The sequence below is a fragment of the Arvicanthis niloticus genome, chromosome 8 (assembly GCF_011762505.2).
Source record: "Arvicanthis niloticus isolate mArvNil1 chromosome 8, mArvNil1.pat.X, whole genome shotgun sequence".
Classification (NCBI taxonomy): Eukaryota; Metazoa; Chordata; class Mammalia; order Rodentia; family Muridae; genus Arvicanthis; species Arvicanthis niloticus.
The window spans coordinates 9,071,195-9,096,666 of record NC_047665.1 but is presented as its reverse complement, the minus strand read 5'-3'; the positions used below and the strand labels follow the sequence as shown (position 1 = coordinate 9,096,666).

Sequence of the window (25,472 nt, the reverse complement as noted above, 5' to 3'; positions counted from 1 at the left end):
TTAGGAAAGCCCGGGGCCACGCTGCTGAGCGTAACCCTGAAGCCCACCAGGCTGTTCTGGGGCGGCGGATGGTGAGACGGTGGGGGCCTGGAGGCTCCTGCGCGCCGGCTGGGCCCCCGGACCTCTCCTGCAGTCCCCCAATCCAAGCCGCCCGCCGGCTGCATACCACGGCGCGCTGACGACCTCGGAGCGCAGCCGGGAGGCAGGGGTGCAAGCAGGGACTGCAGCGGAACCTGCCTGGGGCACTCCAGAGTCAAGCAGCTCTCCGCAGGCTGGCGCTGCGCCGGGGTCGCCGCAGCCCGGGGCCCCTCCCGGGCCACCTGTGCGCCGACTGGCGGACCGGGGTGATGCCGGATCCGGAAAAGCAATCCACTCCGGGTTCCAGAGTCCCGTCTCTGTCCCTGGAGACTGAGAGGGGTGGTGGGAGGCCTCTCCGCCCACTACCCCAGCTCCTCCCTGGGGGAGCCTCAGGCGTTGCCCGAAGGGATCCCCGCTGCCGGGGGTGGCCCGCGCTCGCAGCGCCGCCCGGCCCCTCCTCCCCCGCCCCGCCCCGCCTCCGTCCCGCTCCGTCGCTCCAGTCCGGATTTTGCGGCGCCCGCCGGCCCGCTCCCCGGCTGCGGGCTCCGCGCGGCGGCTGGCTCGGTGCGCGGCGCGGCTGGCGCTGCGCTCCGCCCCGGCTGCATTGCTGCGCTCCGGGTGCCCAGGGGAGCCACGCGCCGCGTGCGCCCCGCAGCCGGCCGCCCGGAGGCAGCGCCGTCCTCTGGCATGGGCCCCGGGGGCGCCCCGAGGTGGGGCTCTCGGTTGAGGCGCTGACAGCCTCTCTCCCGCCCGCGGGGCCCCGAGTCCAGCCCGCTCGTCCGCCCGCGGCCATGGCCGTCCGGCCCGGCCTGTGGCCAGCGCTCCTGGGCATAGTCCTCGCCGCCTGGTTTCGTGGTTTGGGTGAGTCACGCCGCGCGCGCTCTGGGGAGGCTTGCGGGGGACCGTGCGCGCGAACGCTTAGCTCTGGGGAGGAGGTGGCCGTGACCCGCGCGGCCGACCGGTCTGGGAGCCCCCGGAGGCCAAACTTTGCTGGGCAGGACGCGGGGGCCGCCACTCGCTGCTGCGCAGCTTCCCGGTGCGCTCTCCCGGAAGCCTGGGTTCTGCCAAGTCCAGGAACAGCTGTCAGCGCACGGGGCTGGCGAGTGTAGACGCCCCACGCCTCCGGGTGGGGGAAGTTTCTCGGCCCGGGAGAATGATCAGGGGGTGGGGGGTTAGAATAATCCAGGAAAGACAAGACTTGAAGGACTCGAAGGACTCAAAGATAGCGGCTTTGGACCATATGCTAGGGCCCAGGAAAATGGGGTGTGTGCGGGGCAGGTGTGTGTGTGTGGGGGGGGTGTTAATATAGCTTTTCCAGGTAGGACTGCCCTAAACAGCCACTCACAATTTCTAGCTTGGCACCTGGCCTCTGCCCACGTCTAGAACACAGTGTCCTCCTCTGTCCCCACCACACACAGGCTTGCACACGCACACACTCAGGCGTGGAGGCATCCAACAGCCCCCAGTTCTTGCAGCCGGCAGTCAAAGCACTGGGGCCCCTGTGGTGCCTGTGGCTCCTGGCCTCGCTGCTGGAGGCGGGAGGGGGGAGATGGGGGGGAGAAGGGGAGTTGTTTGCTGTTGGCTGTTGGTTGGCGGGCTCTGAGAACCTCTCAGAAACTCCACAGCCCTGCAGTCTCCCCGCTTGTCTTGTTGGCCACCCTATCCAGCCCCTTTATAACCCAGCCTTTAAGCCCACCTCCTTGCGTGAGGGGCCTCGGAGGAAGGCTTTGTTGGCTCTCCCGAAGCCTGCACCTAGGCTGAGCAGTGGGGGTCCCTAATCTCCTGGCCCCTAAGGATTTGGCAGCGCTGAGCTTCTGTGTCTTGGGAAGAGTGCCTGAGCAATTCTCAGTGCTTGATGCCCCCAGAGCCTGCTTGCAGGGAGGTGATCCCCGGGCTGGCAAGGCCACAGTTTATCCTAAGGGTGTGGATTTCTGAACTGCCAATCCAGAAACATGAGAGCTCCGTCAAGGACCAGATGATTAAGGTCGGTGGCTGGTTCCTTGAAGAGTCTCTGCGTACTGCATCCTTCAACCACCACTGCCTCGACTGCCCTCCCCATCCTGCCCCCTAAGTCCTCTACCTGGTCCCCCCTGCTCTGCCTCCCTCCCCTGTCAATGCACCCTAAATCCTCACTTTAATAAGTCCTTCTTCCCAGTGCCTCCCCCACATTTAATCCTGATGGACCCTCAGGTTGAGCTGTCTGCCATAGGATGTGTATTCACGTTGTATATAATACTCATGTTAGTTGCAGGACTGGCCGTGGTCATGAGCTGGGGGTGTCAGAGGAGGTGCTGCCAGACACTGACTGGGTGCCCAGGAAATGTTTACTGAGTTGGATGTGTGTGAGAGGGCTGTGTGGTCGGAGCTGCATTTTTGCCACGTGAGCACGTGGGTGGGAATGGCGTGGACTGACATGTGTCCTGGGTAATGAGTGGGGGGGGGTGTCGCATGGACTGGTGTGGTGTGGGTAGCAACGTCATGTGTGTGGTCAGATGAGTACTAATATGCTGTGTGTGTGTGGTAGTTGCATGCTACTGCACCAGTGAGTGTTCCAGATAGGGGTGACAGACACTTGTAGGTGAGGGCACCAAAACCAGGAAGGAAAGCTTGCACCTCAAGAAGCCATGCGTTGCCCATCGGCAGGACACCTGTTGGGGTCTGGCCTGAGGTTTCCCAGGGCTGACAGGTGGGCATGAGTGCTTCAGAGCTACCTGGATCAGAACCTGTCTCTGGCATTAACTCTAGCTGTGGCAGGAGCTGCTGAAAGGTATGGAAGTAGGAGTGGCCCCACTTCTCAAAGAGAGCCCATCTCACCTTCCTTGCACAGGCTCTGGGCATGTGCGGACAGATACCTAGGTAGAGCTGTCCCTGCCACGACCCTACACCCCTGCACCTGCTTATCAGTTCCCTGGCAACAGCAGCTGATGGAAAATGTGTCTGTGAGTGGCTGGGGGGAAAACGGTCAGCCAGGCAGGCTTGAGGGGTATTGGGTGATATGTGTGTATGGGCGGGGGGGGGGGGTGGCCTAGGACTGCTGAGCCAGTGCAGACTCTGCCTCCTCAGGCCAAGTACCTATTCTTTGTCACCCAGCGTTACACACTACCACTCACAAAAGCCATCCCTTAGCACAAATGCACCTGGGCATATCCCCGTCTGTGCTTGCACACACAGACCTACCCACCTGCCGTGACAGATTGTCCCTTTTATGCTCTGACAGTTACACAGCCGGCGTATACTTACCCTTCATGTCTTCTTGTCTTGGGTACCCCTTAGACTGCATCATGCCTAGGGAGGAGAGGCATGGGGGCCAGGCTCTCCTGGAACGTATGAGCTGAGGGGCACCAGGCTGGAACTTTGCTGCCCATGTCCCTCTTCTGTCCATCCCTGTTCCCTTCACCAGGGCTGCTGGACTTTCTGCCCACCCCTACTCTGGGCTGACAGCACTGTGGAGGAGGCCATCACTCTGGGCCAGAGAGCACCATGTTCTTGCTTCTCGTCCATGGGGTAGGCTGCTGTAGGTACTGCAGGATAGAGTTGATCCTGTCCATGGCCTGATTGCCCCCCCCCCACCCCTTTGCCCATGTTGGAAAAGGCTTTCTTTCAGGAGGCTAGGATTAATATTGACCCAATATTCCAACTCAGTGCAAAAACTCCAGCCCAGTGGCCCAGGGCCTGGGAGCAGCTACCTTTGACCCCTGTCACATCCTTTTTTCAGACTGGTGCTGCTAGGAGTCTCAGGCTTGAAGGATTAAGCTATAGCTTGGGGTGCAAAGTCCTTTTAGATGGAGGCCCCAATGCTGCCACATAGGAACCTGTTCTGTACACACAAATGCCAGACCCTCATACCAAGCCACCAAGCTCCCATTGTCCCCTCTTCCCAGAGACCCTGTCATTGCTGCTGTCCCTCACCCCAGCCTAGATGGGGGCGGGAACCTTACTATCTCCCTTGGCTCTCCCCTCTCCTTCACGCTTCACATCTACTCTGTCACCAAGTCATCAAGCTCAGTTTACTTGTGACATTGCTGTGTCCCTAGCCCTCTCTGCTTCCTCCCATTCCCACCTCATTTATCTCCCACCTGGCTCGCCTTGGTGGCCGTCCCCCACCCATCCCCTCCTCTTCTCAGCTGAAGGTCTCTGGAAGTCTAATATGAGGCTCTCCAGGGCCTGAAGGTAGAGTCTTAGCCATAGTCTGGGATGGGTATGGGAGAATGAAGGAATCGATGCACCCAGAGGTCAGCTCCATTGCTGGGCTTTGCCTGCTGCTGGGCTTGGCTCTACCAGACTAGCTGTTTCCAGACTTGCACGATGTGGTGCCACCTGGCCTTGACAGCATGCTCCCCACTTGGCATCCTAACTCCTTGGCTTTGTTCTGATCCTGGCCAGGCCACTTTATTGCTGCTAGTCTTTCAACCTATCCAGCCTGGAATTGGAGGTCTCCTCCCAAAGCTCCATCAGTTCCTCCTCCACGGGGCTCCTTGATGTGCTCTGGGAAAGCTAAAGGAAGCCAGAAGCCTCTGATCCTGACAGCTCCTTCTCCAGTGTTTCCCCAACATCCTCATTGCCTGCAACATTGTATACCCTGTTCTCTGCCCCTGACATGCTCTGAATCACTGCTAGCCAACTGTTTAATGCTTTTCTTCCTGTTCTTGGTTGGAGTTTGGGCTTGCAGGCCAAGCGAGGAGGAAGAGAAAGATTCAGCTCAATCCACTTCACCAGTGGCCCCCATCCTTATTCCTGACGGGGTAAACTTCCCCACCCTGTTATAGTTGGGGCTGGTAAGGCCAGGCCCCCCAAGGGGGCAGGCACCATGCCCAGGTCACACATGTATCTAGACAGCAAGTCATCACAGGTGAGTACATGTCAGTGAAACCACCCACAAAAATGTGCCCATTTTCCAGTGGGTACTGTGTCTGTCCTGACATCGATTTCCTTAGAGTAGTATTTTCTTGTGCAAATAGAATTGATGCCAAGGTTTGGGTTTCTATGCACATCACCAGTGTGGTGTCTGACCCCAAGACTGGGCAGCTGAGCCTCAGTGTCCCTTGCCACTGAGGTGTGAGCTCAGCTTTCTATAGTCATCCCTACCAGTCTCCCCCTTTCTCTTACCTGCTCTCCACGAGGGTCCTCTTCTCTTGGGGACTTCTGGCTTCTTTCTACCCTGTAGGACAGGGCAGCGATAGTAGAGGCAAATAGAGTTGTCTTGCAATCTATGCCTCAAGTCACCGGACAAGTAAATGTTACTTCCCAGCCGGTTTCCACATCTGTAGATGGAATCTCTTATTCCTTGGTTAATGGTAGTGAACTGTACCCAGAGTGCACTGCAGCATCTTGCAGGTGCTCAGGGCTTCTTGCTTCTGCCTCCATTTTCCCTGGCATTGGAGACAATTGATTAAAACAGAGTTGGGCCTTAGACTGCGGCAGGGCCCAGGCTCATACACAGGACAGAAGAGGCTTCGTGTAAACAACTGTACTCTGTACCCAGCCCACTTGGGCTCCAAGGGTTTTGTTTGGCAAGTTCTTGCTATCACTTTTTGGTTCATCCTGACCTGGGACCAATTGCCGACTTCATCTCTTCACACCTTCATACAGGGTGTGGCTATAGTCCCTGGGCAGATGTGAATCCTAGTTTGGGCTATGCCATTTGATTGTTGTGTGATGTTGGACCAATCACTCAAACTATCTGGATTGAACTTGATGACTTGCCCCAGGCAGAGGCTAATGCCTAGAGACACTGCCTCTGGAGCCTGGGGTAGACTCAGCGCACAGTCCAGGCTCTCTCAGGAACTGTTCACACCTACTAAAGACACCATCAGCCCCAGCACAGTGGCTGGCTGTTGCCTGGGAAGCAGATGGGTTGTGGAACAGAGACAAAGATGGCCATACAGAAAAGTAAAGAAGTTGGGTCCTGCTGCATCTAGTGTTTAACAGGGATCCCAAGGTCAGGATGCGAGTGTTAAAGGCCTGCCCCCTTTCTCAGACACTAATGCCGAAGGCCACAGGAAGATTTTGACCCCAGAGCCAGGCAGCTGGGGGAGTTGGTAGATGTGGGAGTTGGCAAGCTCTGGGGACTGGGTTTGAGCTAGAACCAGGAAGCATGGGGTTGCTTAAGGGTGCAAATCTACATAGCCTTCCCTTATAAGCCCCTCCTAGGATCCTGTGCCCTTGACGCCTGCCATTGCCTCTTAATCCTCACCCTGGATCCCGCTCCTCCCTGCACCTCCTCACTTTCAGTGTGTAAAATTCATCCCTAAGGGACTCATCTTAGAGGAGCTTTGTGCCAGCACCAATGGAAGCAGTTGACTGTGGTAGGTAAGGCAGGAGGTTCCATCCTCTCGGTAGGAACCAGGGGAGTCTGGCTGTCTAGAGAGGACAGAATGGAGGGACTAGGTCTGGGTAGCCTAAGGGGAGGATCCTGTTTTTCCAGGGTAGATCTGGCTTGTTTTTCTTTGCTGGTTGGATACAGAGGGCAGGGCACAGAGAAGCCATTTCCCCCTCTTTAGGTGTGGTTGCCGACAGGCTCAGTCTAGCCCTGCTTGAGGTTGGGGGTCCAGACAGACTCAGCGGATTCTGGGAAGGCCTGAGTGGCAGCTGCTCCTTACAGAAAACCATAAAGGGAGGACTGAAGTCTTTGGGCCCATTTTGGTAGGGGAAGAACCCTGAAAATCCTGCCTCTTAATTGGATTGTCGTGGGAGTACCAGAGGTGAGCCGTCGCTTTGACTGGTGAGCCCCCAAAGCCGGGTTCCTCCTCAGTCTGGATGTCTCTCTAGAAGATTCAGGGTCACCTTGAACTCCAGGCAAATACGCGGCTGATTGGGGAAGGAAGGGCTAGAGAGTCAGCCTCTATTGACATACCTGAGGGACAGTGCAGGGACCTTGGAAAGGGGACTCTTGTTCCGGTATCCCACCCTGACCCTTAAGCCGGGTTGCAAAGTGAACTCTTGGTGTCCCTCCCTAGCATGTCCACCCGGGATTATGTAGAGGGAGTAGCCCCCGATTAGACTCCACCCTCTTCTCGTTGGGGCGGAGCCCGACGAAGCCGAGGCAGAAGATCCTCCCCAGGTCTGCGTTTCTTTCCCGCTCCTTCTCCTCGTCTCTCGTGATCGTGCCCGCTGTGTGACCCGACCCACAGCCTCCAGAGCCGTTCACCCCTCCCTACGACCCAAGGTGGCTGGGTGGGCGGGGTTCATCCAGCCGGCGAGGCTGCGGGACACGTGGGCGGCCGTGGCCCGCAGTTGCCAGAGCCAGTGAGACCCGGAGCCCGGTTTGCAATTAGCTGCTGCGGGAGGGGCGCGCCCATCGGGCGGCGTCCGGGCGGGCTGGAGGCCTGCGCTGTGGTCCCCGCCCCGCACGGCCTAATTAATGCGTGGCGAGCTGGGGCCGAGCCGGGAAGGGGCGGGATCCCTCCGCCCGCCAGCCCGCCCGCGGCCGCCCGCAGGATTAGCGGCTCTTTGTTCAGGGTCTGTTAACAAGTTCCCGGCTGAGCGCTTGACTGCCGCCTGGGGAGCTCTGCCCAGCCTCTGCCCGGTCTACAGCCCTGTCCCCTACCTTCTGTCCCTGACCCCCTTAGACATGGGGTGAGGGATGTCATCCCAGACCTGGAGCAGGAGAATGCCTCCCACTGTCCAAGTGTCTGGTGTGGGCTGAGCCCGTCATTCTCATTTTGCAGATGAGGCAGCACCCACTTGCTCCAAAGCCCAGCATCCTAAGCAGGCTGGAGCCCCAATCTAGAGCTTTTATGCTTTAAAAAACAACAAAAACAAAAACAGGCTTTCTCTATTATGTTTCTCTGTCTGTCTTGTAACTCACTCTCTAGATCAGGCTGGCCTCGAACTCACAGAAATCCTCCTGCCTCTGCCTCCCGAGTGCCAGGATTAAAGGTATGTGCCACCAAGCCTGGCTTCTTAATACCTTTTCCCCTCTGCTGAGAGAGAACTCTTGGGTGGGAAGAGGAAGGCCACTGTAGACTATTATCACCGGGTTTTGTTTGTTTGTTTGTTTGTTATTTTAATTGACTTTCTGATGGTGGGTGGTAAGTGCTAGGCTCTGCCTGGAAGTCTCATCAAAACCTTGCGACCATCCTTCAGGTAAATGAGGTACCTGGAGACAGACAATGGCAGCTATGACCACATTACAGTCCCTGTCCCCGGGGGGTGGGGTGGGGAGTGGGGTTCCCTGTCCCCAGGATTCCCTGTCCCGGAGGTTCCCTGTCCTGATGGAAGGAAGCAAGAGGCCATGGTTTTCGTGGTCCTTCCACCTCTTTAGTTCACACCCTGACACCTGATGCTGCCTGATGTCCTGTGTCCTTATTTCTTACACCTGGAAAAGGCCAGCAGGGCACAGGGTGTGATTATAATTAGGGAGTTGGTTCTCACCTATGCCCTGGAGCTTCAAGCCAAAGGGACTTGTTTAAAATTACTTTATTATAACAAGGTAGAATCCTTTCTATAAGTTCTTCCAGGTGTTCCTGAGCCATTCTTTCTGGGGCTATACTAGATAACTTCCCCTTTTTGGTTAAGCCAGGGTACTTGCCTGCCCCATTGGCTCTCCCCAGGCCACATCTCCAGCCTACTCATGGATGCCTCATCCAGTGTGGCTAGGAGCACCTCCCCGATCCTTCCACTTCCCTGGAGCTCGTCACACTGACAGTACCTCAGCACCAAGGAGCGTGGGACACAAGTGCATCTTTGACAAATATTGAAAAAGTCAACTCTCATTTAAGCAAAAATGAGGAATTTAATGGCAGATACAGCTGCAAATCAGGGCTAACCTGGGTCTCAGGCATGGTTGGATCCAAAGAGAACAATGTGACAAGACCCACCCTTCATCTCCGTTCCTTGGGCATTGGTGTCATCCCCCAATAACCTCTCCCTTCATGGTCCCTAAGTGGCTGCCAGGGACTCCCGAGACTACAACATCCTCATAGGCCCAGGCCGGGAGGTAGATTGGATATGTCTTCCCTCAGACATGCTCTGAGTGATCCAGTCTTCTTTTACTGGTCCAGTTCATGTGCTCTACCCATGTGAGCCACTGATGCTAGGATGGTGTGGATTGCTTGGACTTACGTCACAGCACCACTGTCCTGTTATCCAAACTGCTTTCCACTCCTGAAGCTTCTTATCCAGGAGGCGTGGGAAGAGCCATCTACTTTGCTTGTTTACTTTATAACCTCACTGACTACAGCAAGGAGCAAAGCCCAAGGGTGCATTAGCCAGGGCTTCCTGCCTTTCTTGGCCCTCTTCTTCTAAGACCCTACCTTCCCTGGATAGGTTTGGCACCCCCGTGAGCCTCAGCCATCCCTGTGTAATGCCCGAACAGCCGTCTCCTACAGTCTTGCCCTTGACTGTCTTCTGCTGGGTCTGTTGTCCAGAAGCTGAGCCTGCTCGGATATCTTTGACCAACACTTTTCTAGGAACCTCTTTCCAGTCCTTTGGGATCCAGTTCACACACATCTGGTCTTCTGAAGGCCCCTTCCCTTCAGATCCAGCCCGGCTTCTAAGAGTGGCCATTGCTCTCTCACCAGCAACCAATAGGTTCTCAGAAAGGCTGGGAGACAATTTTCTCAACATAAATATTTCTTTTCTTTTCTTTTAAAGATGCATTTATTTTATGTATGAGTGCTCTATCTGCATGTATACCCACATGACAGAAGAGGGCATCAGATCCCATTATCGCATCCCATGGTGGTTGTGAGCCACCATGTGATTGCTAGGAATTGAACTCAGGACCTCTGGAAGAACATTCAGTGCCCTTAACCACTGAACCATCTCTCCAGGCTCTGATGCAAATATTTCTGCCTATTTCAAATGCCAGGTGGTATCAGCTAGCTTACAGAGGCCAGCCTCCTGAGCCTGGAGGTGCTGGTTTCTGTACAGCATAACTGCACACTGAGCTAAGCCCCAGCCCTTTGAAGTGCCAACAGGCAAGCAGAGGACATGTCTCCAGACCTTCCTTGCAGGGCCTCCTGACCGCTGCCAGCCTGGAGCCACTCCTGTTGTGCCAAGGGTAAAAAGTCAGTCAGGGGGTGCTGGCTTGGGTTCAGCACCTCACCCTGCTTGAGTTAAATCAATTATATAAGCTCTCTGTGCCTCAGTTTCCTCACCAAGAAAATAGACAATAAAAGCTTCTCCGAATAGGGTTGCCAGCATCAAGTGAGTGCTTCCCTGGGAACATCCAGGCTTGTGCAAGCCCACAGCAAGTGTTTGGTGGGTACGAGCTACTGCCTAGGCTGTGTCCGTCACTCTACACATGTATGCTCTTCAGCTTCCTCCTGGATTGTGTGTGTGTGGGGGGAGGGGGGTGGAGATGGGAGTCTTGCTTGACAAAACAGCCAGAATGTGTCAAGGCCTGGCATTTTGGGAAGGTGCTCATTCTGGGATAAGGAGCACTCATGTGGGGACTTGGGACAGAAAGCTGAGGAGGTGTGTGAGTCACACACAGTGCCTTGGCCAGGCATGACTTGTGACAGCCTAGAAGCCAAGTGTGGTCCTCAGGACTGCAACGCAGCGAGGTGGCAGTGCCACCATCACATTTAAGAGCCAAGGGAAGCTGGGAAAGAACAAACCACTTGATGTCCTGGAGCTTCAGAGAGTGATATAAGCCAGGATCTCAGCTTGTGGTGGCCAGAGAGAGTCGTAGGAGGAAGTAGAAAGGGACAGGCCATCCTGGAGATGGCATGCCTGTGAGAGAGGCCTGCTGGAGCAGACGGTGCCTGTGGGGGGCCGGCAAGCAATAGAACTGGCTATGTCTTCGAGCTGGGGAGTGACAGGCAGTGAGCAGTGTTTAAGGAAGATTAATCTGGCGGTGCGCAGAGGATGGATGACTGCAGAGAGAGGCTGGAGGCAAGGAGACCAGCCGGGAGGCTGCCGCGGTCATCCAGGCAAGAAATGACAGAACCTCCCTTCCCAGTGAGCAGGCAGCAAGGCTGGAGTAAGAGAGATGGATGTGGGAGACACTGCTGCATCTGGATGGGGGGGTGGGGGCGAGAAGGGGAAGGAGGCAAACATGATTCAGAGCTCTGAGCCTGGGGAAGAAACAGAATAGACAGGGAGCTGGCTGAGGGGGGAGAGTCTTAACAGTGTCACCCCACCTCACCCCACCAGGCTGTAGCTTATGTGTGCACTCATGTTATAAGCAGCAGTAACAAGCTCTGGCCAAGCTGAGGGTTGTAATAGCTTTGGCCTAACCTAAAGCCATGTGCTAAGAGAGAAGCTCTCCTAAGGACTGGGGAGGGAAAACCAGGCTAGTTAACTGAGGACAGTGGATATGGCCCAGGAGACAGTGGCCTGCTCTGTGCTGAGTGGCTGTCTGAATAACTGGGAGGGGCACACAGGGGAAAAGCCTTCCTAACAAGCTGGCAGAGGTGGCCTCGGCACTGGGAATGTTTGCAGAAGGCCCTAGCAGGACTCAGCAGGGAGATGGAGGATGAGTGGCAGGTGTCTCAGCAAGACCCTGTGGTAAGAGTGAAAGGGGTTTCGATTGACTCTCAGCCTCCGCTGGGCTTGAGAAGATTCTTCCCTCGGGGTACTGGGCTTATTGCAGTGATGTGCCACCTTCCAGGGTTTGGGATTTCTCTGCACACAGTACCTCCACACCCCTCTGAATGGGTGCTCCAGTGGGACTGTCAGCTAGGGTGACCTACAGGAAAGAATGTGGCCCAGGCTAGCCAAACCACAGAAGGAACCCTGGACACAGTGATTGGTCCAGTGGTGGCCACAGCCTAGGCTTAGTCAATCAGGATCTTCTGACTTGGAAGTAGAGGAGTTAGCAGGCGCAGGCAGAGGGCCAGGACTACGTCCTCCTGTGTGACAAGAGCGTACACATATGTAGAGAGAGGCCAGAGCATGGGAGAGTTGGGAGAGGCAGAAGGAGGAGACCATCATGGAGGTCCCAAGGCCCCAGAGATTGGTCTCTGCAGCTCTCAATGCTGTGAGCTGAACCAGCAACTTCTGAAGCTTGATCAAGGAACTGTTGTACACTTACACTGGATGAGATGTTGGGCTTTGATGCCCTGCACCCCTAAATGGCCTGATTCAGGATCCAGGAGAAAAATAAAGTCCACACCCAGAGGTGGCCAGGAGGCCTGTGTGAGGGCGTTCAGCCCCCAAGCAGCAGCTGCTACATTCTAAGAAATATGTCTAAGAATATAAGTCCACATGGAAATCCAATCACAGGCTTCTCTTGGTACATCAAAAATGTCTAAGCTGGACCTGGAGAGATGGCTCAGCAGCTAAGACTGTGCTGCTCTTGCACACAGTCTCTTGGGTTCAGTTCCCAGCTTCATGACCACCTACAGATCTCCCTCCCTCCCTCCCCCCCCCCCCACCACCACACAGTCTCTTTCTCTCACTTACTCACACACACTTTAAGAAAATCTTAAAATCTTTGAGCCCCGAGAGCCCATTGGCTTGGCTAGAACTTGGCCTTCACTTTGGTTAGGCATCATCCTAGCGCCCGTGTGTCTCCGTTTGCCGCTCCGCGTGCCTTCATTGCCCGTGTGTCAGGGTCTCAAACACCCCCTTCCACATTCACTTTCTGGATTTGTGCATCCCCACAGATCCATGTCCTTAATTTGTCTCTGCCCTGTTTAACCCCTGCCCTGTACACATGTACACATGTATGCACACACATGCCCTGCTCTCCCCATAGGTTGGTCACACTGAGGCTGCCTGTTCACTCTATGGACAGCGTTCAGCATAAGTGCACAGGCCACATGCAAGTCTCCTCCTTCTTGTACCTCCCTTCCCTTCCTGCTCCCAGAGCTCCTCCTCAGGTTGAGACTGGCTTTGAGATGCAGGCAGGGCATGAAGCACAGGTGTGAGACCTGTCATAAGAAGCAGGGGGTGGATGCTGTGAACTTAGATCTTGGTTCTCAGGGGGTCGGTTCTCGGTGGGGCCAGGATTCTGAGAAAGCCTGAAGGACGTCAAAGACCACAGTGGGAACTGTGGAGGAGCTGGAGGAGGCATTAGTGAGCCAGGGAAGGTGTGTGTGGACATAGAGGCCACTGGGAACTTACAGAAAGGGAACGAATATCAGAACTACAAGGCATGGAAGCCATTCAGGCCTTCAGGAGAAGAGCGAGCAGGAGTGCTGAGGGCAGGCATGGTTGCCGAGGGCTTTACAAAGTACTTACATGCAGGCTCTCTCTGAGGTGGATTCAGAGCCGGGCCTCAGCTCCAGCTCTTTGGAAGACAGAATGGACAGACTAAGGGACAGGGCTAGGCCATTAAGCAAGTGTATATTGAGCACCTACTGTGTGCCTGGCACTCAGTTAGACACTACAGTAGTATAGTGAGGAAGGCGGTTGCTCCCCTCCCTGGGAGAGCCCACATTAAAGTTGGAGCCGATCCCAAACAAGCAGACAGAGTAAGATAGCGACAGAGGGTTTTGTTTAGGTAGAAGGTAGGCAGAGGGGCCGCAGGACCACAGGTGTGCTAAGTGGGAGTGGCCCTCTAGAGTCAGGGTCACAGCTGAGAGTGGGTGATCCAGGAAGACGTCCCTGTGGAGCAGCATCTGAGCTGAGAAGGGGCTGACGAGGGAAGGCAACTTCCGGGGTGCAGCAGAAGGTACTTTTTTGGGGGGGGGGATTGAACGTGAAATTGTGTGAATGAAGAGAGTGCTCAGAGAGTGCTCACTGGCTCTCGGCTGTGTTCACTGATACTCAAAGCCACCGTGACTTCCGGAAAGGCACAATGGAGCATCAGAGTGACTGAGAGTTCCTCTGGGCCACATCTGATCTTGTTAACCGATTTGAGAACATCAGAAGGCCTGCATTATGTCACAGCTTGAGCTCAGGGCCAGACACTCCTCTGCTGTGGTTATGCAACAGAAGGAAGGGCCGATCACTAGACCTCAGGCAGGGCTGATGGTGGAGGCTAGGCGTGGGTGCGGGGAGGCCAGGCAGGCCACGCGAGCCCTTTGGAGGATGTAGATTGACAGGCAGAGGTCTGCGTGCCTGCTGTCTCCCTGTCTCCTTATAGCAATACTAACAGACAAAATAGCTTACAGACGTGTAGTGAAGTCCGAGTGTGTATGTGTGTATTAGTGTGAAATTCACATAAAATTAAAGCACAAAGTCAGATGACACTTGGAGCACACACAGTGTGGCTGTCGTCTCTATCACATGGATTTTTGTCATTCCCAATGAGACCCCATCTGCCACCCATTCCTTGTTTCTCCATGTTCCCACCCCTGACAAACAGTACCCTGCTTTAAGTCTCTCTGGACCTACCTATGTGGACATCATGCAAATGGGACGGTGCCAACTGCGGCCTTGTGACATAACACGGGAGGCCACCCCATAGCAGGGTCTTCATCCCCACTGAGGGCTAATAGTTCCTGTGTGCTAGCTCGGCTTTTGTGGCAGGCATCTTTACTAATTGAACCATGTCGCTAGCCCTATTGCATTTAAAGAAACAAAGTTTTGTTTTCTGACACCACAGACTGGTGAATGGTTTGGGTGACACAGAACACTTTCTGCGCTGGAGAGGGAAGGAACCAAACCAAATTCTGGGTAGCTGGAGGCACCTATGCATTCTCACCTTGATAAACTACACTTGGAGATTCCTAAAAAACAAAAAAAACAAGGTGGCCAGGGAAGGCCAAGGAGAAAGAAGTCCAGAGGGCAGTGGGGGAGGGGCAGTGGGGGAGGGGCAGTGGGGGAGGGCCCTGGGGGAGGCCAGTAGGGGCTGAGCTCTCCACACCAGCCAGGAGGATTCTGCAGACTGTCACAGCTGTCATTGGACTATTTTCCCCAGAGAACACTGGGTAATGCGGCTGCCCGAGGTGGTGAGGAGAGGAGGGAAGCAGAGGTCAGAAGTCAGGTCACAAGAGAAGGGAACACACTTGCCAACGAGACTGGAAAAGTGGGGGAGGGGAGAGAAGCCAGAGACACTGCCAAAGAGCACCTGAGCTGAGAGCCAAGTGTCCCAAGAGAGGAGCCTTCCCTAGCCCTGTTTCTAGGAACCCTTCCTGCTTTACAGGGGTTTCCCTTTCCCCTCCTCCCTCCCCCTCCTTTCTTTCTCCCCTTCTTTTTGTCTTTTTGTGCTTTTCATTTACACTCTGCTCTGAAGTCATAGCTTCATTTTTCTGTATAACTAGAGTTGAAAGAAAATCGTCCAGAGGTCTAAAGTAAGCGGCTAGCCTCCCGATCTCTGGCCCAGAGGCTGAGGTGCCTATTTATTGCTTACTCCCACTTTTGGCTGTCTCAGGCCATGCTGTTTTGAACATTTCCCTACCCGGTATTTGCTTAAATACCTGCTTCCCATACTCCTGGCCACACTCCTAGAGTGGGGTTGCTGGGTCAGGCAGCTCTTGCACTGAGTGGTCTCAGGAACACAACCTCACCCCACCTCATGTTCCGCAGCCAGCAGTGCATGGGCTTCCGGTTTCTCCACACCGGATGCCCATCTTTGAAACATTGAAACATTGTAAAATTGTTTTTTTTTCATCTCACAGTGCACTCCTTTGTGGGTCCCAGAGTCTGCAGGGTGCCTGCTTGTGTGCTTGTGAGGCCAACCGGCCCTGTCTGGTGTAGGCTTCATGGTGCAGAATGGGTAGGTGGGGGAAAGTGGGCGCAGCTGAGACTGGGGCCCTGTAGCTGACAGTGAGCTTACAGTAAGCTGTCTGATTTCTGGGCCTCCCTTTGCCCCTCCTCTGCACCACTCCTCAAGCCAAGAGCTGTCCTCGCCACCCTTCCATTCCTGTGTGTGCATGAGCACACACACACACATACACACACATACACACACATACACACACATACACACACACACACACACACACACACACACACACACATACACACATGTTTCTCATCACCAGGATAAATGTAGCTACCAACAATACCGGTGCTAATTTGTCAGTACAAGGCTGTGATCACGAATACATTAGCATCTTCATGTGAAAGCATTTCATTTTTTTAGTGATTAAGAAGTATTTGTCTTAAGCATTAGGGTGACATGCTGCAGGCCTCCTGGGCAGCAGAGGGGAAGGTGAGGGAGTCCCCAAGTATGATAGCCTTGTTGCCTGTGCAAGTAGTTATCACTCCACCCTTCCAAAGCTTCCTGGGTGGCGCTGAGTGTGGCCAAGGCAGGCAGGTAGGTGGCAAGGTGACAGTGAAGATGGCAGAGCCCGAGGATGCATCCTCAGATCCAGGCCTGGGGCCCAGAAGCTTCTGCCTTCATCTTCTCCATCTCTCCATGTCAGTCCAGCCTCGCTCCAATGTCACATCAGACCCACAGCCCCTTATTCTCTGCCATATTCTCTGATAATGCCATATCTGACATCATCAGCAATGGGGTGGGTCTTCTTACTCGTATTGCTTCCATCTTTGTTTTATGCCTCCCTCTGCTAAAGTTTAAGTTTCTTGAGGGCAGGGCCGGTGGGTTTTTATGCTCACCGCTCACGTGTGTGGGGTGGGTGGGCGATGGATGATCTATGGGAAGACCTGTTAATGGGCTGGCTCTACAGATCTGACCCTTCTCTCTTCTCTGCCATCTCCACTCCAAGGTGGTCTGTGCCTCCCTCTCTGGCTGTACCAAGAGTTTCCCAGTGAGCAGACTATCTCCTCTGTCTGTATTGACAGCCTTCTTGGTCGGGACCTTCTCTTTTTCTGGGGCTTCCAAGTTGTGTGGCTCTCTCTTGCCCCTAAAGGGAGGAATGACCTGGCTTCAGGACTGTGTGCCTTCTAGTGTACTGACCATCATGCATGTGTGCGTGCATGTGTGCGTGTGTGTGTGTGTGTGTGTGTGTGTGTGTGTGTGTGGTGTGTGTGTGTGTGTGTGTGTGTGTGTGTGTGTGTGTGTGTGTTTGAGAACCAGGCTCCTCCCTGCAGGCTTCTCTACCCTTCTCTACCTCCCAAACTCCCGTGGCCCTGTCCCCATTCTACGTGTCCCCAGGTCAGACCCTCCCCCAGACTCCCACCCCTCAGCGAAAGGCAAATAACTGGAAGCTTTTATCATTCGGCAGAAGCAACATCAGAAAACAATTATTGTTTTAATTACCTGCTGTCGCCGTACAAGACGGGAAGGTTGTAAAGCGTGATGGAGTCTTTCATGTTAATGGACGCCAGCCTGCACCAGGCCACGATTTATGTGGATGCAGCTGGCAACTTCCGTCAACCGGTGTGGAATCTCTAAGCCCCCTTGTCTCCGTCCCTGCACCGGGAGCACCCCTTTTGCCCATCACCTGCCTGTCTAACATGGTAACATGGTAGGGGCATTTGCCTTCTTCGTCCAGGAAAGCCTGCAGCCAGCAAGCAAGTATCCAGGGATCCACCATCCCTTTAAAGGAAGACTGCTGGGCTGGCACCTCTTGCCACTTGCATGAAGGAGTGCTTGTGTGGGTGCGGGCCGATGGCTTCTCTGCAGGCCTGCTCCCCACCACCCTGCCGTATCGTGCACACCCCTCGCCACACCTGGATGGTGTTCTGGTGCCATATTGGATTTCTTCTGTGCTGGTCCTTCCTGGAAGTCCTATTAGCTCACCCTGTCTCTGCTTCCTCTCCCCCACTCGTTCCACCAAGATCCTGGGCACTGACTAGTGCTTCCTGGCTGGATGAGGTCTTCAAAGGCCTTCCACAACCTCCTTTATATACATCGTCCTCCGCAGCAGCCGCAGCAGCAGTGTTCTGGCCCAGAACTGACATTCTTCTGCCCTGAGCACATTCATACATTTCTTCATTGAGGCCTCACAATGGAGCTTTGAAGAGAGCTGTGAATGTGGGCCCATCTTACAGATGTGAAGACAGAGGCAAGGGTCAGGCTTAAGCCTGCATGGAAGAGCCCATGTGAAGACTAACCAGGTTAGTTTTGGGACTTGATCAGGACAGTATCAGGAGAGAAATCCATGCCTGGCTGGGTTTGATTTTGTCTTTAATTTTTGAGATGATGTCTTGCTATATTGCTAGATTGGCCTTGAACTCTAGGGTGCAAGTGTTCCTCCTGCCTCAGCCTCCTGAGAAGCTGTATGGGCATACCTGGATTCATTTTGGCTCTAGTCACAACTTTTATTATTATTACTGTTTAACCTGGAGTTTACCACTTAACTGCTTAGTTATACCTCACTTTTCCTCATCCGTAGAATGGGTACAGTGGCCATCCATTATCATGTTACCTTGGTACTGGTGTGTAACCTTAGGCTGTGAAGATCAGTAGATCTGTGTTGTACAAGTGCATTGCCTCCATCCATATCAAGGCGTTTCATCCTTTCCAGAGACGGTGGGAACTGTTGAAGCTTTGAAAACATTGTGATCAAATTCGTTCGTTAGAAAGATCACAGTGAGTGGCCAGTGGAGGACAGGAAGGGAGAGGAAAAGCAGCCAGAAAGAACAGCAGGACTTGCTCACCCTGGGAAAGGGGAAGCGCAAGGGCAGGCTGTTGTCTCTCAACATAGACCTGCTCAAGTCCCCTGGCAGGTGAATCTGGCGTTGGGAACCAATATCCTAGCTAAGGCCAGGGAAGAGCAAGCTATCTGGAGTAAAAAGCAGACAACTGGAGAGACCACTTGGGCTGCTGTGTGGGAGCAGGTGGGTTTCTCCAGTCCTCCTCAGAAGCTGGCTTCCTCTCTAGGACAAGCCGGGTACAGGCTGTGGGCTTGCCCTGGACAGCTTCACTTACCAGTTTACTGGCTTGCTCACCTTTTCTTTCATGCTCCAGCTCATGTCTTCAGCGAGTGCTTGACAAGCACTGCTGTCTGCCCTGGGCTCCAAGCCTCCCGCCTGGGCTCCCGGGATGTCCAGCGACGCTGCGTGCGTGCCCGCCCTCATGGAGCTGATATTCAAGTGCAGGGGACAGGCAACACCCCAGTGAACAGATGAAGACATGAAATAATTACACACTGTCAGGCATGCAGAGGAGAACAAAGGAGCTGAGACAGGGTCCCCCTCCTGTCCCCGTCCTGTCTGTGGCTGAGAAGTGGCTCTCTGCTCGCAGGCCCTGCAGTGATGCATGGATGGCATTAGTGGACCAGCCTGCCTGATTCGTCTCCCTGTCTTCCCTGGATTACTGTCCCGCTTTGGCCATCACTTCAGCCTCTAATATATTCCCCAGGGCCAGGGAGGGGCCATCCATTTAAAGATCTTTCTATTGAGTCTTTGCTTCTGTGGACCCTAAGGGAAGAAGAAATGCCAAGAGTAGAGGAAAAGGGAGCCAGAGAGATCGGATGTTAGAACTGCAAGCGATAGCACAGAGTTTGCTGGGGTCAGACTTGCTGGGCCAACACCCTCTCCCTTCTGTCCTGTCTCCTGATGGTCCCTGCTTCCCCTCACCCTCCCTTCCTCTACCCCCATCCATGCTCAGCCCAGCCTCTTAGAGAGAAGCTGTGAGGTGCTCTGGGAGATGGAGTCTCTGATTACAATTCAATTTGCCAGTGTCTCCTCCCTCCCGGGTCTCTGAGGAGCTGTGCATTTGTGGTGAAGGCTCCTGCGGGAGCAGCCTCGCTGTTCTGGGCCAGAGCTGCTGTCAGTCCCGGCCTGCCGTGTACCAGTGGTGAGGCGAGCCACTGACTGAGCAAAGCAGCAGTCACAAGGCAGGTCCAAGGCACAAGGGGACAGTTAGTCCTGTGTAAGCCCTCCCTGGCACTCACATGACATGGCTGGGAGTCACCATCTCTTTGGGACATTGAGTGGTCACTGCATCTCATAGAAGTGTTCAGAAATCCCAGACTTGGTGGGCAAGCCCCTCCCTGTATGAGCAGCACTGTCAAGGAGAGGTGGGGTTTGGCCTGGGTCACTTGGGAGGACAGGTGTCCTCTTGGGCCTGAGGATAAGACCTCGCTGGCTTGTACATCTAGAAGTGGACATTGGCCCTGAGCACTGGGGACAGGTGCACCCATGGGTGAAGGTGACTTTGCTGACAGCTCAGGAGGCCTGCCCATCACAGCCAGCCCCCCACAGGGGGGCCACTCAGGGCTTCCTGCCAGTCCTGTCTCTCCCTGTCAACAGTGGCCACTGGCCAATGCAGTGTGCAAGTCTCCTACAAATGCTCTTAAGTGGGAGCCATTGGGCCCCTACTGGCAGTCAGGAGCAGCCTTCATCCAGGAGTCTCCAGCCACCAAGGTCCAAATTTCAGGAGAGCCCCTGATCCCTTCCCATAACTGCCGATGCTCCATAGCCTCTCGTGTGTTTCTCTCCTGTGCTGGCATTTCCTGCCTGGCTCCGGCTCCTTCCCTCCTGTCCAACCTCCGAGCTAACTGGGCTCTGCAGAGGACAGCTCTGAGCTCCCGACGTGCAGGTGTGTGTCTGAGTGGGGAGTAGGGCGGTGTAGAGATGAGGTGACTACATGTACACCTGAGCAGGAGTGTAGAGGCAGCCCTGTATAGAAATGTCTCAGAAATGGACTCATCTGGAACTCAAAGCAACTGTTTTCTCGTAGATAAAGAGCTGATAAACTGAAAGAAAAGAAACAAATGATTGGACAGCCAAAGAGCCTTCTCGGTGGAGAATTGGGAGATGTGCTTTCGGGCAAAGAATCAAAGCTCACTCATCTGTCTCTCTCTCTCTCTCTCTCTGACATTCAAATAAAATACCTGGAAGAGTCTGTGTATGTATGATAAAATCATGGACTTTGCAGTTAAATCTCAACTCTTTTGGGTGATGGTAAAATGCCAGGCCAGTGAAAGATGGCTTTAGGAGAGTCTTACCTCGAAGGCAGCAGGCTGGACAGAAGATGGCACTGAGTTTTGGATTGGGGTCACATCATGGAGGCTGTCTGGGTGGAAGGGATTTGGGGCACAGAAGGACAACAGTGTGCTGGACAGGTTAAGAAAGGAACTGGAGAAGTTATCCATGTTCCCTCCCCCCATCGCAGGGTTGAGGACAGATGTAGCCGTGTGGCCTGCTGTGGGAGGTACACTCGTTAGAGCTGGGGGAGGGCGGTGGCGTGTCCATCGAAGATTGACTGGTGTGCTGTAGTAACTCAATTTGCACATCTGTGGAATGGAGCCACTGATCCCTGGTGCGAGCCAGCCTTACAGAGATATCAGAGCCGCTGAGAGCTGAGATGACACTGTGCAGGCAATGGTGATGTTGCCGCAAGCTGAGTGGCTGTCGAGACAGCTGTGTGGAAAGGAGACCAGTACATAAACTCAGCCTGGTCCACCTGGGACAAGCTTAGGAAGGCGAGTCTGTGGGGAAACAAAATCAGCAAGAAGGGGCCACTCGCTCTTCCACTAACTCGCTGCTTCACAGGAAGCCCCCTCCCTACCCTGGCCCCCAACCAAGCTCAGGAGAAGGCAGGTTTAAAACCAATAACAGGAAATCCTGCTGCACTCGGCAGGGAACAAACTTTGAAAATCGTTTCCCCTAGAGGTGATACAGGCTGGAAATATAAATTGCTTCCAGAAGGGTTTAGATAAGTTCGTGGATTGCGGAGCCAGAATGGTTCCTGGGCAAAATTAGAATGTGAGGAGGCCTCTGCCTCATGTAGACGATGTCAGAGAGGGAATCCTGCCAGAGCAGGATGCCTGGACAACCATGACCACCTGCTTGTAGGGTCTGGTGGGAGTCTGCAAGGAGGCACGCACAGCGTCTTCCCGTCTGAGGGGGCTGCCTCCCCTCTCACAGCCATGTCTGCTCTGAGGCCCCTCCCCACCCCATCCCCTGACCTCCACGGATACTTCAGCAGCATGTGGAACCCTGTCGCCCCCACTCTAGCCCCCATGTTGAGCTCCAACCCATGGGTTTTTCTAACCACACACCCATGTCTGCACTTTCAACGGTGCTGGCCTCTGCCTCCCACTCAGCACCACAGGGAGGCCACCGCTCCCTCTGTGCTCCATGAGATGGTGAAGACTGGACTCACCTGCTAGGCTCTCCAGGGACTGCTATTGGCATGAAGCCTGTCTCTCCAGCTGCCTTCCCATTGCCTGTCTCTGCCTGGATTGCTTCTCCAGAGTCCCCAGCACAGGTTTCTGGATTGGGTTGATGTTTGAGCCCTTTGGGGACCTACAATCCTGGAAAGGTTTGGACACCAGGATGGAGACGTGGTCATGAAGAGAAAACAGGCTGCTTGGGTCTCTTCCAGGTTATCTGTCTCACACAGAAGGTCTTCTGGGAGTGAGATGAACAGAGACAGAAAGGTTATGGTGTCTACTTTTCCACCCAGGTTCCCAAGATGCTTTTAGTTCTTTCTAAGCAAGCACAGAGTCAGATGGCTGTGAAGTTCACCTGTACTGACGCCATAGTACCATGGACAGGGGTCCAGTCCTGGCTAGTGGTTCAGTACCTGGACAGCTCCCTGTTCTTTCCGCATACTTAAAGCCAAGTTTAATTAGACCTGTGATCTGCCCGCTAAGATCTCTGCTAGCTCTTGAGGGGTCCCTGTCAGCACCCCTAAAAGCTCTCTGGAGAATTCATCCCTGCTGTGTGTCAGACACTGTTGCATGAGGAAGTTACTGACAAGGGCTGCCCAGGGTGGAGTTCCCTTTGTGGGTAGAGACTTTCATCCTGTAGGCACCCACTGAAATTCTCAGATCTTTTCCCAGATAAAGTGGCTGCTGTGGTCGGGTGTGGCCCAAGTGTCCCCAACGGTTCACATGCTGGAGACTTGGTTCTCAGTGTAGTAGTGAAGAGGGTAGTGGGCCGTTTAAGAGGTGGAGTCTGGGGAGATGTTCTTGGTATATTGGAGGCTCTGCTCTCAGAAGAGGTTAAAGTAGTATTCACAGACCCCTTGGCTCCCACACAAGGCTGATAATAAGGAGCACAGCTGGCCCTCCCCAGTGCTCTGGCTTCCTGTGCGGTGACCTGACCTGTTGTTCCCAGGCACATTTCTACTACAGAGATGCTGGCTCCCATGAGATCCTCACCAGAGGTTGAATCAGGCAGGTTTTTCAGCCTCCACAATTGTGGGCTAAAGAGTGAGGAGATACAGATCTCTTGTCCCTAGCAAGTTCAATCTTCGCAGTACAAAAACAAAACTGGCAACTAAGTAAACCTCTTTCTTTATAAGGTTAGCCTACCTGGGATATTCTGTTACAGTAACCAAAAAGTGGAGTAATACTGTTACCACGCTTTCTTAACAAACCTGATTCTACTGCTTGACTCTGCTAAGAGGCTAGTGAGGTAGGAGGCAGGGGTTTGTGTGTCTTGTTCTGATGGTACTGTGAGATGCCAGGGAGCCACTCTCCTGCTAAGAAAGCCTTCATGCCTTGACAGTGCCTAAAGAAATAACATGTCCTTTTACTTAAGTTCACTTCTGATCTGCCTTGCCAGATTCATCTTCCTGCCTCTCTGCTCATGTTTCAGACTTTCTGGCCAAGCTAGCTTCCCAGTTCAGAATCTTCTGGTTGTAGTATGACAGAAAACTCAGCTCAAATTGGCTTAAACAGTAAATAGGTGTTATTGATTCCCACAACTCAAGAACCCATAGGTATAGCTGACTGGGGAAAGCCGGATCCCCAGGCTCGGTCACTCTGGACTGTTCTCTCAGCCCCCAGTCTCTCCGTGCCCTCTGGTGACAGGGTGGCTGCAGCAGCTCCAGCCCTCAATTCTTTACCCGACTCCTAGGACTACTACACTATCTCCTTTCCATGCCTGTTCAAGTCAACTGCTGTCCCCAAGACAAGAGATGCAGTTGACTAGAGCCAGTCAGGACTCACCCTGGAACTCATAAGACATAGTTCCATCCAAACCACTTGGCTAATTATGGAACAGTGGTGGACCTCTCAAAGAAAACAGAGCTGATGTTTGAGGGGAAAGGAGAGCCAGAGGCTAGGGATGCAGCTAAAGGTATCCTATAATGGAACTGAGGCCCCTTCTCTGTTCCCTGACTGGTTTACTGTGTCCAGCCACATCACCTGCTGATACCTGGTGCTCTTCACAGGAGACCCTTTTTTCAACCACCTCTCTGATGTCATACCCACTCATGAGGCATAGCTACCTCCTTGGCTTCCACTCTTGTGAATGCTCCCCTTGTTGTGGTCCCACCCTTCCCGAATCCTCCAAATCACCTCGCACATCTCTAGTGAGATGGAGATAAAGCTGGGTTGCTCAGCCACGAAGGCATCGGAGGAGGGAGCTCAGGGCCAAGAACTTGTGACAACAAGGTCTGCAGGAAAGGAGTAGGGCGGACACGCGTCCCAGGGCTGGAGCGACGGATGGCAGCAGCCACACCGGCTCAGTGGGGTACTAGAACAGCATCAGTACACCCCAAGAGGGCCACTGGTCAGGGAGAGCTGGGATGTACTGTGCCCAGATCACAGAGCCTGGACTGGCTCTGGCCTGCCAGTTCTTGCCCCTGTAGCTGCATGTTGACGTCAGGGTGTGCGTGGCAGAGGTGGCCCAGTCTTTTCCCACTCCCTGCTCCTTCCACAGAACTACATAACATTAACCTGTGGCCTTTGTTGTCTCTGTGGGGAGGAGCCTTGTAAGGAGCCTGTGGGTCTCAGGGAAAGGAGGAGCTGAGTGTTAGAGGGAGGAAGTTGGGGGTGCATCTGAGAGGCATCAGAAGGAGGTTATGAGGGACATGGGGCTGGGTTGTGAATTGGGGCACAGAGTGTGAGAACCAAGAGCATTCATTCCCACCAGCCAGTCTTAGAGTGTCCCTAATGAACCCACCATCCCCCTCCCCTCTGACCTGGGCTCTGAAGGGGGCCACCTCCTCATCCCCTTCTCCCCTCTGGAAGGCCCAGCATCTAGGGGATGCTGGCTTTGTGCATGGCTGGAGTGGCAGTGGGCCTTGTAAGAATTCTCTGTCCTGAGAGTCCCAGGAACAATTCCCAACGGAAGCCAGCTATAAGGATAAAGACATTTCTCCACCTGACCTCACTTGTCTGTTCCATGAATCTGAGCCAAGAGGACTGACTGGGTCTAAGTCAACTTCAAAATAAAACCTCTTCTGTTTGGGACAAGTGGCATCGAAGGGGAGACCCATCCCCATGGCCCGCACTGTTGGCTTTGCTCAAGAGTGCCAGAGAAGGCTACTGCCCTTCAGGCATGCAAAGCAGAAGAGGCTGAGCCACACCCCCTTGTTCTATGTCTAGTTTTTTTCCTCACTAGCTAAGAAGCTCCACCCCATTCTTCACCAGAAAGGGGGCGTGGCCTGGTTGAGTGGAGGTGTCAGGACTTGGTCCTACTGTGTGGCTGTGGGAACACCAGAGGTAGTTTTGACTCCTTAGCTAAACTTGTAGCGTCTGGGTTCAGAGCTCGCAATAACGGTAAACTAACATAGCAAGCACCCAGTGTCAGGTCTAATTTACTTCCTTCTGTCTACAGAGGTTCTCAATGACAAAGGCCATTGTGGGTGCCAATGGCAGACCGGGACATGGCAGCCTGGTGTGTACTTGTAGCCCTGGGGGAACTGGGACTTCGACTGGGGTCTCTATTGGTAGGGTCACAGCTCCAGCCAGCATTGGAGTGCCTCACTCTGGGCTCCCAGAGGAGCCGTGGGTGGCAGCAGA

At 54.2% G+C, this 25,472-nt stretch overlaps 1 protein-coding gene across 4 annotated transcripts in view; it reads left to right on the top strand.

The window, feature by feature from the left end:
- Positions 1-614: 614 nt before the first annotated feature.
- Unc5a (unc-5 netrin receptor A) overlaps positions 615-25,472 on the top strand; it is a 54,581-nt gene continuing 29,723 nt past the window's right edge. For 3 of the 4 annotated variants that reach the window (XM_034510469.2, XM_034510468.2, XM_076938992.1), the window contains exon 1: positions 616-939. In XM_034510469.2, coding sequence (XP_034366360.1) covers positions 870-939 — 70 coding nt within the window. In that variant the 5' untranslated portion in view covers positions 616-869. Of the gene's footprint in view, positions 940-25,472 lie in introns of all 4 variants that reach the window. The other variant, XM_076938991.1, reaches the window with a different exon arrangement.